At 40.0% G+C, this 12,604-nt stretch overlaps 1 protein-coding gene across 1 annotated transcript in view; it reads left to right on the forward strand.

Annotated features, from left to right (window-relative positions):
- plxna2 (plexin A2) overlaps positions 1-12,604 on the forward strand; it is a 209,356-nt gene that overhangs the window by 192,064 nt on the left and 4,688 nt on the right. The window contains exons 27-31 of the mRNA XM_084428724.1: positions 7,559-7,658; positions 10,484-10,674; positions 11,086-11,255; positions 11,386-11,598; positions 11,750-11,900. Coding sequence (XP_084284850.1) covers positions 7,559-7,658; positions 10,484-10,674; positions 11,086-11,255; positions 11,386-11,598; positions 11,750-11,900 — 825 coding nt within the window. The remainder of the gene's footprint in view (positions 1-7,558; positions 7,659-10,483; positions 10,675-11,085; positions 11,256-11,385; positions 11,599-11,749; positions 11,901-12,604) is intronic.

The raw sequence follows: 12,604 nt of genomic DNA on the forward strand, positions 1-12,604 counted from the left end.
TCATCCGTTCTCGATACAAATGCAAAAAGTGCTAAATATTTGTAATCAGCCAATTTCATCAGATATATTCCGACCTGTTTTCAAAGAATTTTATATATATATATATATATATATATATATATATATGAAAATGAGTCTGGAATTTTTCTCATATTTGGTTTTATGGATGTTCAGATAGTTTTAACTGGAAAGTGAGATAAAAACACTGATTAGGAAAACCATTTTTGGATTGAATTTATTGAAACTAAACTGCAAAATAAACAGGTCCTTCAACTGCCATGGTGTTGGTGTCACAACCGTGAGCATAGTAGCATATTCCTGCTTATGTTTATACATTAATCAGTGTTAAACAACTTGGTGAGGTCATTGTTACTCATTTCATATGCAAAGTGGTTAATCTTGATAGAGGTAAATTATGGCACCTTGATAGCATCAGGAATATTTAAAGGTGCTCTAAGTGATGTCACGCGTTTTTTAGGCCGAAAATGTTTTTGTCACATACAGCAAACATCTCCTCACTATCCGCTAGCTGCCTGTCCCCTGAACACACCGTAAAAAAAAAACGCGGTCTCTGTAGACAGCCCAGGCTCCACAAACGGCAAGAAAATTAAACTGGCCCAGCCTGGACCACGAAACATAACAAACAGTGTTCCAGCCAATAACCGACAAGAATGATTTGGGGGTGGAGGTTGGGGGGTTAGTGCGCGTGCACATGAAGGGGGGTGGGGGAGGAGGAGAGAGAAGCATGAAGAGGGAAGTTAGCTAGAGAAGAGATGTCCTAGACAACGACTAACGTTAGAATTATATTCTCTTTAATTTTGATATGGCCGACACACGACCAAAGAGACGACGTTCCGATGAACAAATAGCAAAGAAGTATATTGTTAGAAGGAAGCACGGAAGGGAGGGGGAGTGGACGGGATGAGGAGGAGGGGACAGGATGAGGAGGAGGGAGGGTCGAGCCAGCCTCCGTTTTGTTTGACAATACTTCGAACGTCAACAAGAAGTGACGTCACCCAACATCGCTTAGAGCACCTTTAAGAGAAACGTATCAACAAGGACAATGCGCTACAAAAGTAATCCTCTGTATATCCATTTAACTCCTCAGACATGAGACAATTAAGCTGAAGCAAACAAACATTTCCTTTATCTCCCAGTGCTCCAAAATGTCTCGCTGTGAGTGTTCGGCTCCAGGGAGACAGACGGCTGATCTCTCTCTGAATCACACTACACAGGACAGTATAATAGAGGACAATTATTGAGCTCTGCGACTAAAAATTTTAAGTGTGGCGGCTGTGAAAGTGCTTGAGTGTGTGAGAGAGAGATAGAGAGAGAGAGAGAGAGAGAGGTTGTCCTTTACCTTCAGTGGATTAATTACAGCCTTTACCTTGTCTTTACTTCAGACACCACAGAGACAGCACACGTCAGAGCAGGTACCTGATAACAGTGTTAGAGAGAGAGAGAGAGAGAGAGTGTCCAGAGTCCTTGCCACAGGGCACACATGTTCTCATAATTACTTCTGAAAACGCTCATCATATATGCTGTTACATTGTGAGATATGAGGTAGAAATGAAGAGAGAACAGAAAAAAAGGTCATTTCTAGAGTGTTCCACACTGCCTTTACAAAAGTTTACCATGGTAACCATATTTTATTCTTAATACAGTGAAACAATTTTTGTTTTGTTTTTTAAATCAAAATTTTAGAAAGATCTGATATTATAATTTATACATATATAGAGTAATATAAAGTATTGCACTATAAGAGTGGAGTAAGGTCTATTTTAAGAGAGGAGACAGTATAATCACTAGCTTTATTAGGTACACCTCGCTATGACCCTCGGAACTGCCTTATTTCTTTGTGGCATAAATTCAATAAAGTACTGGAAACATTCCTCTGAGATTTTGGTCCATGTCGACATGACAGCATCATGCAGTTGCTGCAGATTTGTCAGCTGCACATCTATGATGCAAATCTCCCATTTCACCACAGTAATGAGATGGTGACCATATGTAGACCTTTTAATAAGTCTCTATGAAAGAGCAACATCTGAGCAATTCAATGTATGTCACTTTGTGTGCCAGTGTGTAAATAAATCACAAGATGTTTTGCTTAGGGAGCTGTATACTAACTATTTGCTATATTAACTCTTACTGTTTCCACAGGGACCAATGAAATAGAGAGTTTAGAGAAAGAGAAGAGAAAACAGAAGGCAGGGAGCTTTAAAGAATACCACATTAAAATACAGGACTCCTACGCTTTCCACAGAGGCACCCTCACCTCTCCTGAAATACTACGGATATGCTAATCTCAGCCATTCGTTGAGTTCCTCAATATAGTAAGGGCATATTTTAAGAGAGCAGACAGTATAATCAGCAGCTGTGTCCTTCTAACGTTTGGTGCTGTGGCTTCATAAACCTGTGGTCACCATGTTCTTTTCTGATTGCTCATTTTGATTGCACAGGGTTGATTAGAGCACTAGCCATGAAAAAGTTTCCATCAGTCTGAATGCTAGCGTGGACGTATTTCTCTAGGCTCTGCTTCTTCTCCCACTCTCTCGCTCTCTTTCTTCTTTTTCTCACTCATCCACTCTTACTTGAAATCAGTGAGCGTCTTGACCTTGTGTAGGCTGAATGACATTACAGGAGACTGGCAGCGTGTCCCTGACGGGCCACTGTACTCTTCAAATTTCCAATTTAAATAGTTGGAGCAGCATGAGAGACATTGGCATTAATAATTCAAATAAACAGAGGCCTCTGTTAATATGTGCATTATTATCACCTGTATTTCACTGGAATGTCACAGTGGTAGGGCAATAATTGCAATGAGGCGTTTGTGTCAAAACTAAACTTGTTGTTCTTAGGGAACCCAGCTGAAAAAAACTGTTTACATCAGTCTCAACTGGATTAGTGGTCTTAAAGGTGATCTATTGTGCAAAATTCACTTTGACAGATATATTGTTTTTTAACATAATTTTGAGTCCGCAGCGTGTGAACACAACCGCCCTATTATGGTAAAAAATCTATCCACTCTGTTATTTTCCCCATAAATCAGAAATGTTATTTCTCAAAACGAGCCATTCAGAAATGCATCCATTGTGACGTCACAGTGAAACAGGCCCCGCCCACAACTGGTGACGCAATCTGCCCTATTAGCTTAGGTCCACCCCTGAGTGAGCTGTACACAGTCTGCCATGTTTATCTATCTGAAGCATGAGCTGTAAAGACACAGCCCTATTCAGGGGGCAGGAAGCAGCAGCTCATTTGCATTTAAAGATACACACACGAAAACATCATGTTTTTTCTTCCACTCAAAAAGGATAATTTACAGCATGGTATAACAAATGATCTGTGGAGTATTTTGAGATGAAACTTCACACACACATTCTGGGGACACCTGAAACGTGTATTACATCTAGTAAAAACGGGCATAATACAGTAGTGCTTTAAAAAATTTTTAAGGTGCTCTCTTAAACTGGCTAAGCAGAAGATTAGCCGGTCTACCTTAAACCTGACCAGCTGACGAGTACCTAAAATTCTCCTAAAACCATCACAACACACAAGACTAGATAACACCAGAAGTACAGTTTAGCATGGTGTTTTTAGCTGGGTTCCAATTAGTCTTACATAGAAAACGTAGAAAATACACTACTGTTTTTGAAAGAAATCTCTTATGCGCACCAAGGCTGCTTTTAATTTGATCAGCATTTATTGATGCTGTTAAAACAGTGATAAAATATAAATTATTTAAAAACAAATCCAGAATTCTTTGATAAATAGTTTTAAAAAAACAGAATTTATTTGAAGTTTAAAGGGGTGGTTGAATATGCTTTCACTTTTCTAACTTTAGTTAGTGTGTAATGTTTGAGCATAAACAACATCTGCAAAGTTACAACGCTCAAAGTTCAAAGCAAAGGGAGATATTTTCTTTTAAAGAAATTGCTTTTTAAGGACTACAACAAACAGCTGGTAAGGACTACACGACATTCCTCCAGGGTTAGTGACATCACCAACCCTAGAATTTACATAAACCCCGCCCCCTGAACACGATTTATAGATTATCAAGACAGAATATGCTAATCAATGACTAGAAGATAACTACACATAAGCTACATAAGTTCACCAACTAACCATTCAGAAATGTTGTCTACATGTCACTTCTTCTTGAGTCTCTCCATCTTTCTGAATTCGGTTTGAACATAATAGGCTAAAAGTTCCAGTGCATGTCTGTGTGAGGTAAAAGGACACAAGCTCTTGAAGCTCCGCCTTCTGTGCCGGGAGCAGCAGCTCATTTGCATTTAAAGGAACAGACACAAAAACGGTGCGTTTTTGCTCACCCTCAAAAAGTGACAATTTTAACATGCTATATAAAAATATCTATGGGGTATTAAAGCTAAAACTTCACATACACACTCTGGGGACATCAAAGACTTATTTTACAAATTGTGAAAAGGGCATTATTCCACTCCTTTAAATCAAGACAATTTAAATGTCTTGACTGTCACTTTTGATCAATGTTATGTACCTTTGCTGAGTAAAAGTATTCATTTCTTTCAACAACAAAAAAATCTTACAAATCAATTGAGTGAATAATTCAATGACTCACTTACAAAGACAGTCACATATTTTGTTTGTGAATGAATTGGTGCTTTGAAATCTATTGACTGAATGATTCATTGACTTTCAGAAATGATTCAGGAATAACTGTTGCCTTATGTTAAAATGTTACAATTTGTATGTTAAAAATCTGGATTGCATAAGATTTTTTTGCACTGTCACTGAAGCCAGCTCTGTGTGTGTGCGTTTAGCACAAGCCTGTGATGCTCATAAGTGTAAGTAAGCTTTGTTGGCTCTTAAAGAATATAGATAAACATCTCTGTTGTATATTATTGTATAAGGCGCTTGGCGTAGATCACTGCGGGGGGTTAAGCTGTCTTTTCGAGTGCTGACAAAGCTCAAGGACTTACAGTCTGACATACAACCCTGTTTACCGCTCGTCACTTTTATTTTAGACATACAATGAAGATGTACATTATAGTGTATATTAACTGTTAGAGTTAAATTCCCTTGGATTTTCCTTTATGCTATGCCTATATGTCCCTCAATGCATTCATCATGTGTATTATGATGCTTTCATCCATTTCACCTATTAAACGCCCATCATTCTGCTGTGTTTATCATGTGGCAAAGGCGTTTCATGCTCTTTGTGCTAGCATGACCGAGCCTGCCGTATTTCAAAGAAGAGTCAGAATGGCAGACACATCATCGCATCCTTCCCCACCGCCTGGATGCAGCGTCTGAGTTAAAGGCGCGTTAGCTTGCCGATCGCCATCAGATAGAGCGCAGGCAGGGGGATCAGAGATACATGAGGGAAAGGGGTCAGCTGTCTGCTTGATGCAAACGTTATCATGAGGAAAGCTCACTCCTTATCACTCTCACACCCACCGGCGGCCCGCCTGCCTGGCTGAGGATTATCCCTCAAGGGCGAATGCTTCTCCCCTCCATCATTCAAGGCTCCGTACGGCCACCACATACACCGCAGAGACCCACTGTGAGAGAAGAAGAGTAGATTGTGCATGAGGTTAGGTGGTGTGGAGCCAAAAATATGTTACAAATCCAAATGCTCGAAATAGTGTTTATAATTTCTTTTTATATACAATGACTAATGTTTGATGCTTACTAGCCATACCAGTTGCACGACTCCTGGTCAGGAGAACAGAAACTCTGGAGGGAGAAATTGAGCCATGAAAAAGACATCTGTGAGTGTCAACCTACTCGGCCACCTCTCTGAGGTGATTCGTCCACAGTCCTGGACTCTTTCAAGTGTCTCTCCAGTCAGGCTATTAGCCCGCTCTGCAGTAAGGGTTGGCCAGGACAAACCTGCACTAATAGGTCTGGAGCTTATGGGGGCGTATGGGGGGCTAAAGTAACACCATCATCAGCTGTGAGAGTGTAGGGAGGTGAGTGAAGTCTAACTACCCTCAGCCTTCCGCGGAGCTCAGGAGGTCCTTAAAGTCTCCATTATGGTGCACAGAGAGGTTTTCTGAAATGAAATGGACTCGAAATTTGATGTTTTATGTTGACGGGGGATCTTAGACTGTGGCACTTGACCTAGTTCACTAGTATCTGAAAGACCTTCTTTGGTTTATAGAGGAGGTTGTTGACCTATTTTCTGTAGCTTTTGTTAAACGAATGCAATCCAATGGAAGCTTGTGTCCGCCACAGAATAAAACAATTTAAAAGATAATTGCAATTTTTTAATCTCACAATTCTGACTTTTTTCTCTCAATTGCGAGTTTACATCTTGCAATTCTGACTTTTTTCTCTCAATTGCGAGTTTACATCTTGCAATTCTGACTTTTTTCTCTCAATTGCGAGTTTACATCTTGCAATTCTGACTTTTTTTCCCCTCAGAATTGTGAGATATAAACAATCTACTGTCCAATTCTGAGGGAGGGAAAACTGATTTTTTTTCAAATCTCACAATTCTGACTTTATAACTCGCAATTATGAGTTTATATCACACAATTCTGACTTTATAACTCGCAATTGCAAAAGTCAAATTTGTGAGAAAAATATACTAAATAAAATGTTGTTTTGTACTGTAGAGACCCAGATAAGCACCCCAAAAGCTGATAGTGTGAGATTCAGACAGGATTTTGCCAGCTTGCTTTCAGGAAGTCGCTTTCTTGTGCTGAATTGAGGTTGAGTCAGTTGTCTTTGTGAGGGTAGACCTCATTTCCTCTGCAGCTCTTGACAGTTCAGATTAATACAGGAGATCTGATGGAACTCGAGCACTCACAGAGCAGACAGAGAGAAATGAAGAGTTTCACCCCAATATATAAAAGTCCCGGACCTCATCTTTCCTCATCCTTTCTACTTTCCCGTCTCCGAATGACTCAGTCACTACATTCCCTAGCCTGTCAAACTCTTCCTTTTGACCTGTCTTTGTGTTTCTATTTTTATCATTACCCTCCATTCTAAATTTTAGTTTATCTCTGTCTCTCTCTCCATCTGTGTGAATGAATCCCTCTGAAGCCATGTTACTTATGGTGTAGGTTATTTTTGTTTTTTTAGTATTATTTTTATATGATGCTAATATTTAAGTAAAAAAAATTGAATGTAGCTTTTCAGCCATTTTGACAGCCCTAGTTTCTTGTCTAATCAATCTAGTCCTTTTTCTGAGCAAAGCTTTTACCTGAGAAAGGCTTTAATGCGCATTTGATCAGAGAACACAGCATGAACACCCCTTATATATTTATAAGTAGAACAGATCTTTTTGAAGCGCTTTAACGTCGCTTTATTCCAGCACTGGAGAGAAACTGAACAATTTCACACCGTTTTTGAAAAGCAATAAACATGTACTGAGAATCTTTTCGGAATTAAATATATTTTTGCAGAAGTAATATCAACTCCTCAAAAGCAGAATAAAACGGCATTAGTTGTGCTCCACTATCTTGAACATTACTTGATAATAAAAGGCTGTGAAACCAAACACTGTGAAATAAGAATTAAGGGAAAAGGAAAGAGGCTTGACATGGACGTTGTGTTTCTTGTACAGGTATCAGACCGCTGTGTGGTTGCTTTGGTGCCCAAGCAGACATCCTCCTACAACATTCCTCCCACAACTAGCATCTCTCGGACTTCTATCAGTAGATATGGTGAGTATGTTTGTCTCATGATGATGATGCTGCTGCTGCTGCACAATTCACTGTGATTGAGAAAAGGCCTGTAATTATCAGTTTAGCTAATTAGAAGTTTGAAGTTTGTTCACTGTTTCACAATATAGAGGTAAATACATGGTTAAAGACTGGCTTTAAATGAAGCCTCTGATTATTGTGCGCACGAGCCACGTGCAGTCATTTTGCTTTGCAGCCCACAGGATGCCCAAGGGAGCCTTCGGGGCACCAGAGAATGAGAGTGAGAGAGCATGCCAGGGAGGGTAAGAGGAAGTCAGAGAGAGAGGTGTTAGCAGTTAACATGAAGCTCAGTAATGCTGATTTCTCCGCTGAGTTTGGATGCCACCCGTAATGGACACATTAGCTCCTTCCCCATAGCGTTGCTTTGAGGGAGTGCCACAGGGCTCCCCATCTGGCCCGTTCTCATTTTCCATCACACTGAGCTGCAGGCCACTCTCTGATTGCTAATTATGCACCGCCGATGATACTTCACACGGGCGAAAAAACTCAAATGACACGCAGCCAAATACCAGGGCCAGTGATGAAATGGAGCCCCTTGTGCATTGTCACCTAGCAACCCTGCCAAACTGTGCACACAAACATCTCACCTGGCTTCAATTCACTAGATCCACATGAAACACGACCCGTATCAGCGTATTACACAATTCTGTTAATCAAAGCTTGAGGATGTTTCTCGCATCTGTGCAGTTTAATGAAAGAGTGTAATTATCTTCTCTTATCACTTGTAAACATAATGACATTTAAAGTTCAGGGAACACTTCAAACGTCCAAATACGCAACAAGCAACCTGAGAAATATTCTATAAAGCTATCTTTATTTCTCAGCCATGCTCTCCGGTAACCAACAAACCTCAATCTTTTTGTATCCTCCCCCTGAATTAGGTAGTTAAGAGTTTTTAGGGTTACGTTTGGCGCTTTGATATATTTCATTGCAAAAAGCTTGTTGTATATTTTAGGAAACTCATCGAGTGGGAATGAGATGGCACAACACAGCACAGTTTTTGGCTGTTTTTACAACCTGCTCTTGTGCGTGGTGCATAAAAAACAGCTATCTCTTCTGACAGAGGCCTGGTGCCCATCAATCACACCATGGCACAGCGGGCACAGCTGTGCACAGGCACCTGCTGATTGATTCATATCAATTTAATGCTCAACACTTAGCAGCTCGGCTCAATTTAGCATGCCAGCAACCCCGGCCCAAAACAACACACTGCTCACACACCTCTGACTGGCGGAAGAGAGCAGCAAACATCAAAAACATGCAACATATGCACACAACAGTTTATGTTAGAATGTGATCAAACACCCTTCGCATATTTGTTTTTTACTCCATGATATGTGTCTGTATGTATATGTGTGTGTGTGTGTATATATATATATATATATATATATACTTATTTTATCATATAAGCATCCATCCCATAATTCACTAATCCCTCTGATTAATTCAAACTTGTTAATATATATATATATATTATTTTAACATAAAAAAAAACTATTTTGTAACTATGTATATTTACACATTATCATATAAACATCCAGTCCGTAAGCGTTAATTCAGTAACCACCCTGATGAATTCGCAGAGTAATTTGGTAAAACATAATTATAAGATAAAGAAATAAATGTTACACAAAAAGTTGAAATTATGACATAAAAAGTCATTAAAAATATCTTTATAAAATTAAAATCAAAATTGACGAAATGTCACAATTATGACAAAATGTTTACTTTTTGTCAAAATTATTACTTTCTAATCTAATTTTGACATCATACTTATGACTATTATCTCATAATTATGTCTTCGTAGCTCAAAATTAATTTTGCATAACTTTTTATGTCATAATTATGATTTACCAAAGCATGATGGTGAAATGGGCTTCCACACTTTTTTTTCAAAGAACCAAATCACAAGAATCATTTGTTTGTGAATCAGACTACACTAAAAGTGCTGTTAAAGTCAAGATAGTCCAGTTTTCAGTAGTGTATACACTCACATAGTCCAGTAGTAATCTCTCAATGTCAATACTGTGGCAACAGCCAAAAGGACTGTAAGTTTGCAGTAGCTTTAGGTGGATTGAACCCACAATCCTCTTCTTCCTGTACACCCCTGCTGCTAACACCACCATTTCTCCTGAATTCTCCCTTGTGACGCCGGCCTGCTCAAAATTCCACTTCTGTCTCGAAATAGCCACGGCTATTTGCCTTCCTTCGCTGTTTCACATGCCCTTTGAAGCCAGGTGATGAGGACAGAGAGAGAGAGGGAGAGACTTTGAAAGGACACAAAAGAATATACCACCATTGTGAGAAGCCGATCCAACCTCCCAAGAGAGCACTCAACCACTGAAAAAAAAAAAAAGCCACACATCTAATTGGAGAAGTGAGTAAGAGACTGATTATTTAACATGCGAGGATGGAAGAGAAAAGGAGATGAGATGGATGAGCGGGGAGCTTAACTCATTAGAAATCTTTAGATGCATTGATTAGGTCCTGCGATACAGACGTTTAAAGCGTGTGTGCAGCACAATGAATCAGGACCAGCCAATTATGAAGCCTTTGAAGAGGCCAGAGAGCGTCGACTCATCTCTCTCGGTCTTGAATGAATACAGAGATGAATCTTCTACAGAGAGAAAGTGAGGGGGAAAGAGATACACAGGGTTAGACAGAGTACATGAAATGTGAGAGGGCCACGCTCTTTCTATTCATTCCAAAGAATGACAATGTGGAAGAATGGTGGTGTAAGAAGATCATAATCCTCTTTCTATCTCTCTCTCTCTCTGTTACCGCAGACTCAACATTCCGGTACACCGGAAGTCCGGACAGCCTGCGTTCTCGTGCTCCTATGATCACCCCAGACCTGGAGAGCGGAGTCAAAGTCTGGCACCTGGTGAAGAACCATGAGCACGGAGACCAAAAGGAGGGCGACCGCGGCAGCAAGATGGTATCTGAGATCTACCTCACCCGCCTGCTGGCTACTAAGGTAACCTCACATTTTGTGGTGATTTTTTTTTTTAAATGAACACCCAGCAACCAGCCAAAATCAACCATGGTCTGTCTGAATGCTTGATTCTGATTGGCTGGAAGGTGTGCAATAAAACCGCTTAATGCACAGGTTGTTTCAAGTCAGTTTAATCACTATTCTGATACTCTATTATGACTTCATCTGTCTGATTGATGATATATATATATATATAGATGATCTACCAGGCTACATACTCTAATGTTCACAATGAAAATGGTCATGAAGAACTAAATTACAGCTGGTTTTGATGCTGACAGTATAAGTGGACTTCAAGTTCAAAACAAGTATATTTCTACAAAAGTGTACAATATGGTTCCTCTTGGGTCTCTCTCCTTTAATATTCAATGATCACTTGCTTTTGTCTTTTAGGGTACGCTGCAGAAATTTGTGGATGACCTGTTCGAGACTCTTTTCAGTACAGTGCACAGAGGCAGCGCGCTTCCTTTAGCTATCAAATACATGTTCGACTTCCTGGATGAACAAGCGGACAAGCACAGCATCCATGACACTGATGTTCGCCACACCTGGAAAAGCAACTGGTGAGAGGAAAACCCTCATACACACAACCTAACCTTCAAAACTAAAAACGAAAGTTGTTTTTTTTTCCAGTATCTGCAATGCCAAGCAATGTAACATTCTCTTTCTATTTTTGTTTGTTTATCTTCACAGCCTTCCTCTGCGCTTCTGGGTGAATGTGATCAAGAATCCCCAGTTTGTTTTTGACATCCATAAGAGCAGCATCACGGATGCGTGTCTGTCTGTGGTGGCTCAAACCTTCATGGACTCGTGTTCCACATCTGAACACAGATTGGGCAAAGACTCGCCCTCTAATAAGCTGCTTTATGCTAAAGATATCCCCAACTACAAGAACTGGGTAGAAAGGTAAAAATGTGTATCTTTTTCATATTACTTTTGTAACAAACTAGATCCCATTACTCTCATTGTCTTCATATAATGTTAATTCAATAGTAAAAACAAGCTCCCACTCAACATTGATTTGATGTTGACTATCGCCCCCTGGCTGTCTCCACAGGTACTACGCTGACATCAGCAGGCTGCCAGCCATCTCCGATCAGGACATGAATGCGTATTTGGCAGAACAGGCACGACTTCACTCCAACGAGTTTAACATGCTCAGTGCCCTCAACGAGATTTACTCCTACATTAGCAAGTACAGCGAAGAGGTGAGGAGAAACTGCCATCAGGATTCATCTTAAAACATGCCAACAACTATCATTTTCAAAACATCCTCAAGGATTTCTTGCCTTATATCAATGTAGACTGACTTCTTGACTCATTCCGACTGCTCTACTGTCTAAAGTGCCTGAACAGAGTAACAAAAGTGAATTATAAAATTGAAAATGATTGCTGCTTCTAGACGTAACAGTCTGAAGTTTCAGTGGAGCAAGTTAAAGTGTTTTACTAAAGTGTGGCATACAGCTGATTGGTTTGTAAACCTCGATTTAGTTGCCAAAAGATAATCATTTGAGGTCTGTACCTTAATATATATGATACTGGTGTAGTTCCTCAGCCATAAATACTTCCTCCAGATCAATACAGCCTTGTTTATAGAATAGCATGCATTGGAACAAGAGGTGCTCGGGAAAAAGTTTCACAGAATGATGTCATCTTTAAACAGTCTCTAAAGCCAGCGGCAGCAAGCTTCTGAGTCTCACACACACACACTTATGCACAGTGTGGGGACAGACAGGGAACGAGAATGAATAGGCTTCTGATGAGGAAGATTACACACAGCTAGATCACTGACAGCCACTCTGACACAAAGAGCACTAGAGTAGGGCCCACGATGGAGATGTTCCAACCGTAATGGCAGCTCCACTCAGGGGACCCATTAGTCTGACCTTTACTTTACACCGCATTTAGGACA

The sequence above is a fragment of the Rutilus rutilus genome (assembly GCF_951802725.1).
Source record: "Rutilus rutilus genome assembly, chromosome: 13".
In the NCBI taxonomy this organism is placed as follows: domain Eukaryota; kingdom Metazoa; phylum Chordata; class Actinopteri; order Cypriniformes; family Leuciscidae; genus Rutilus; species Rutilus rutilus.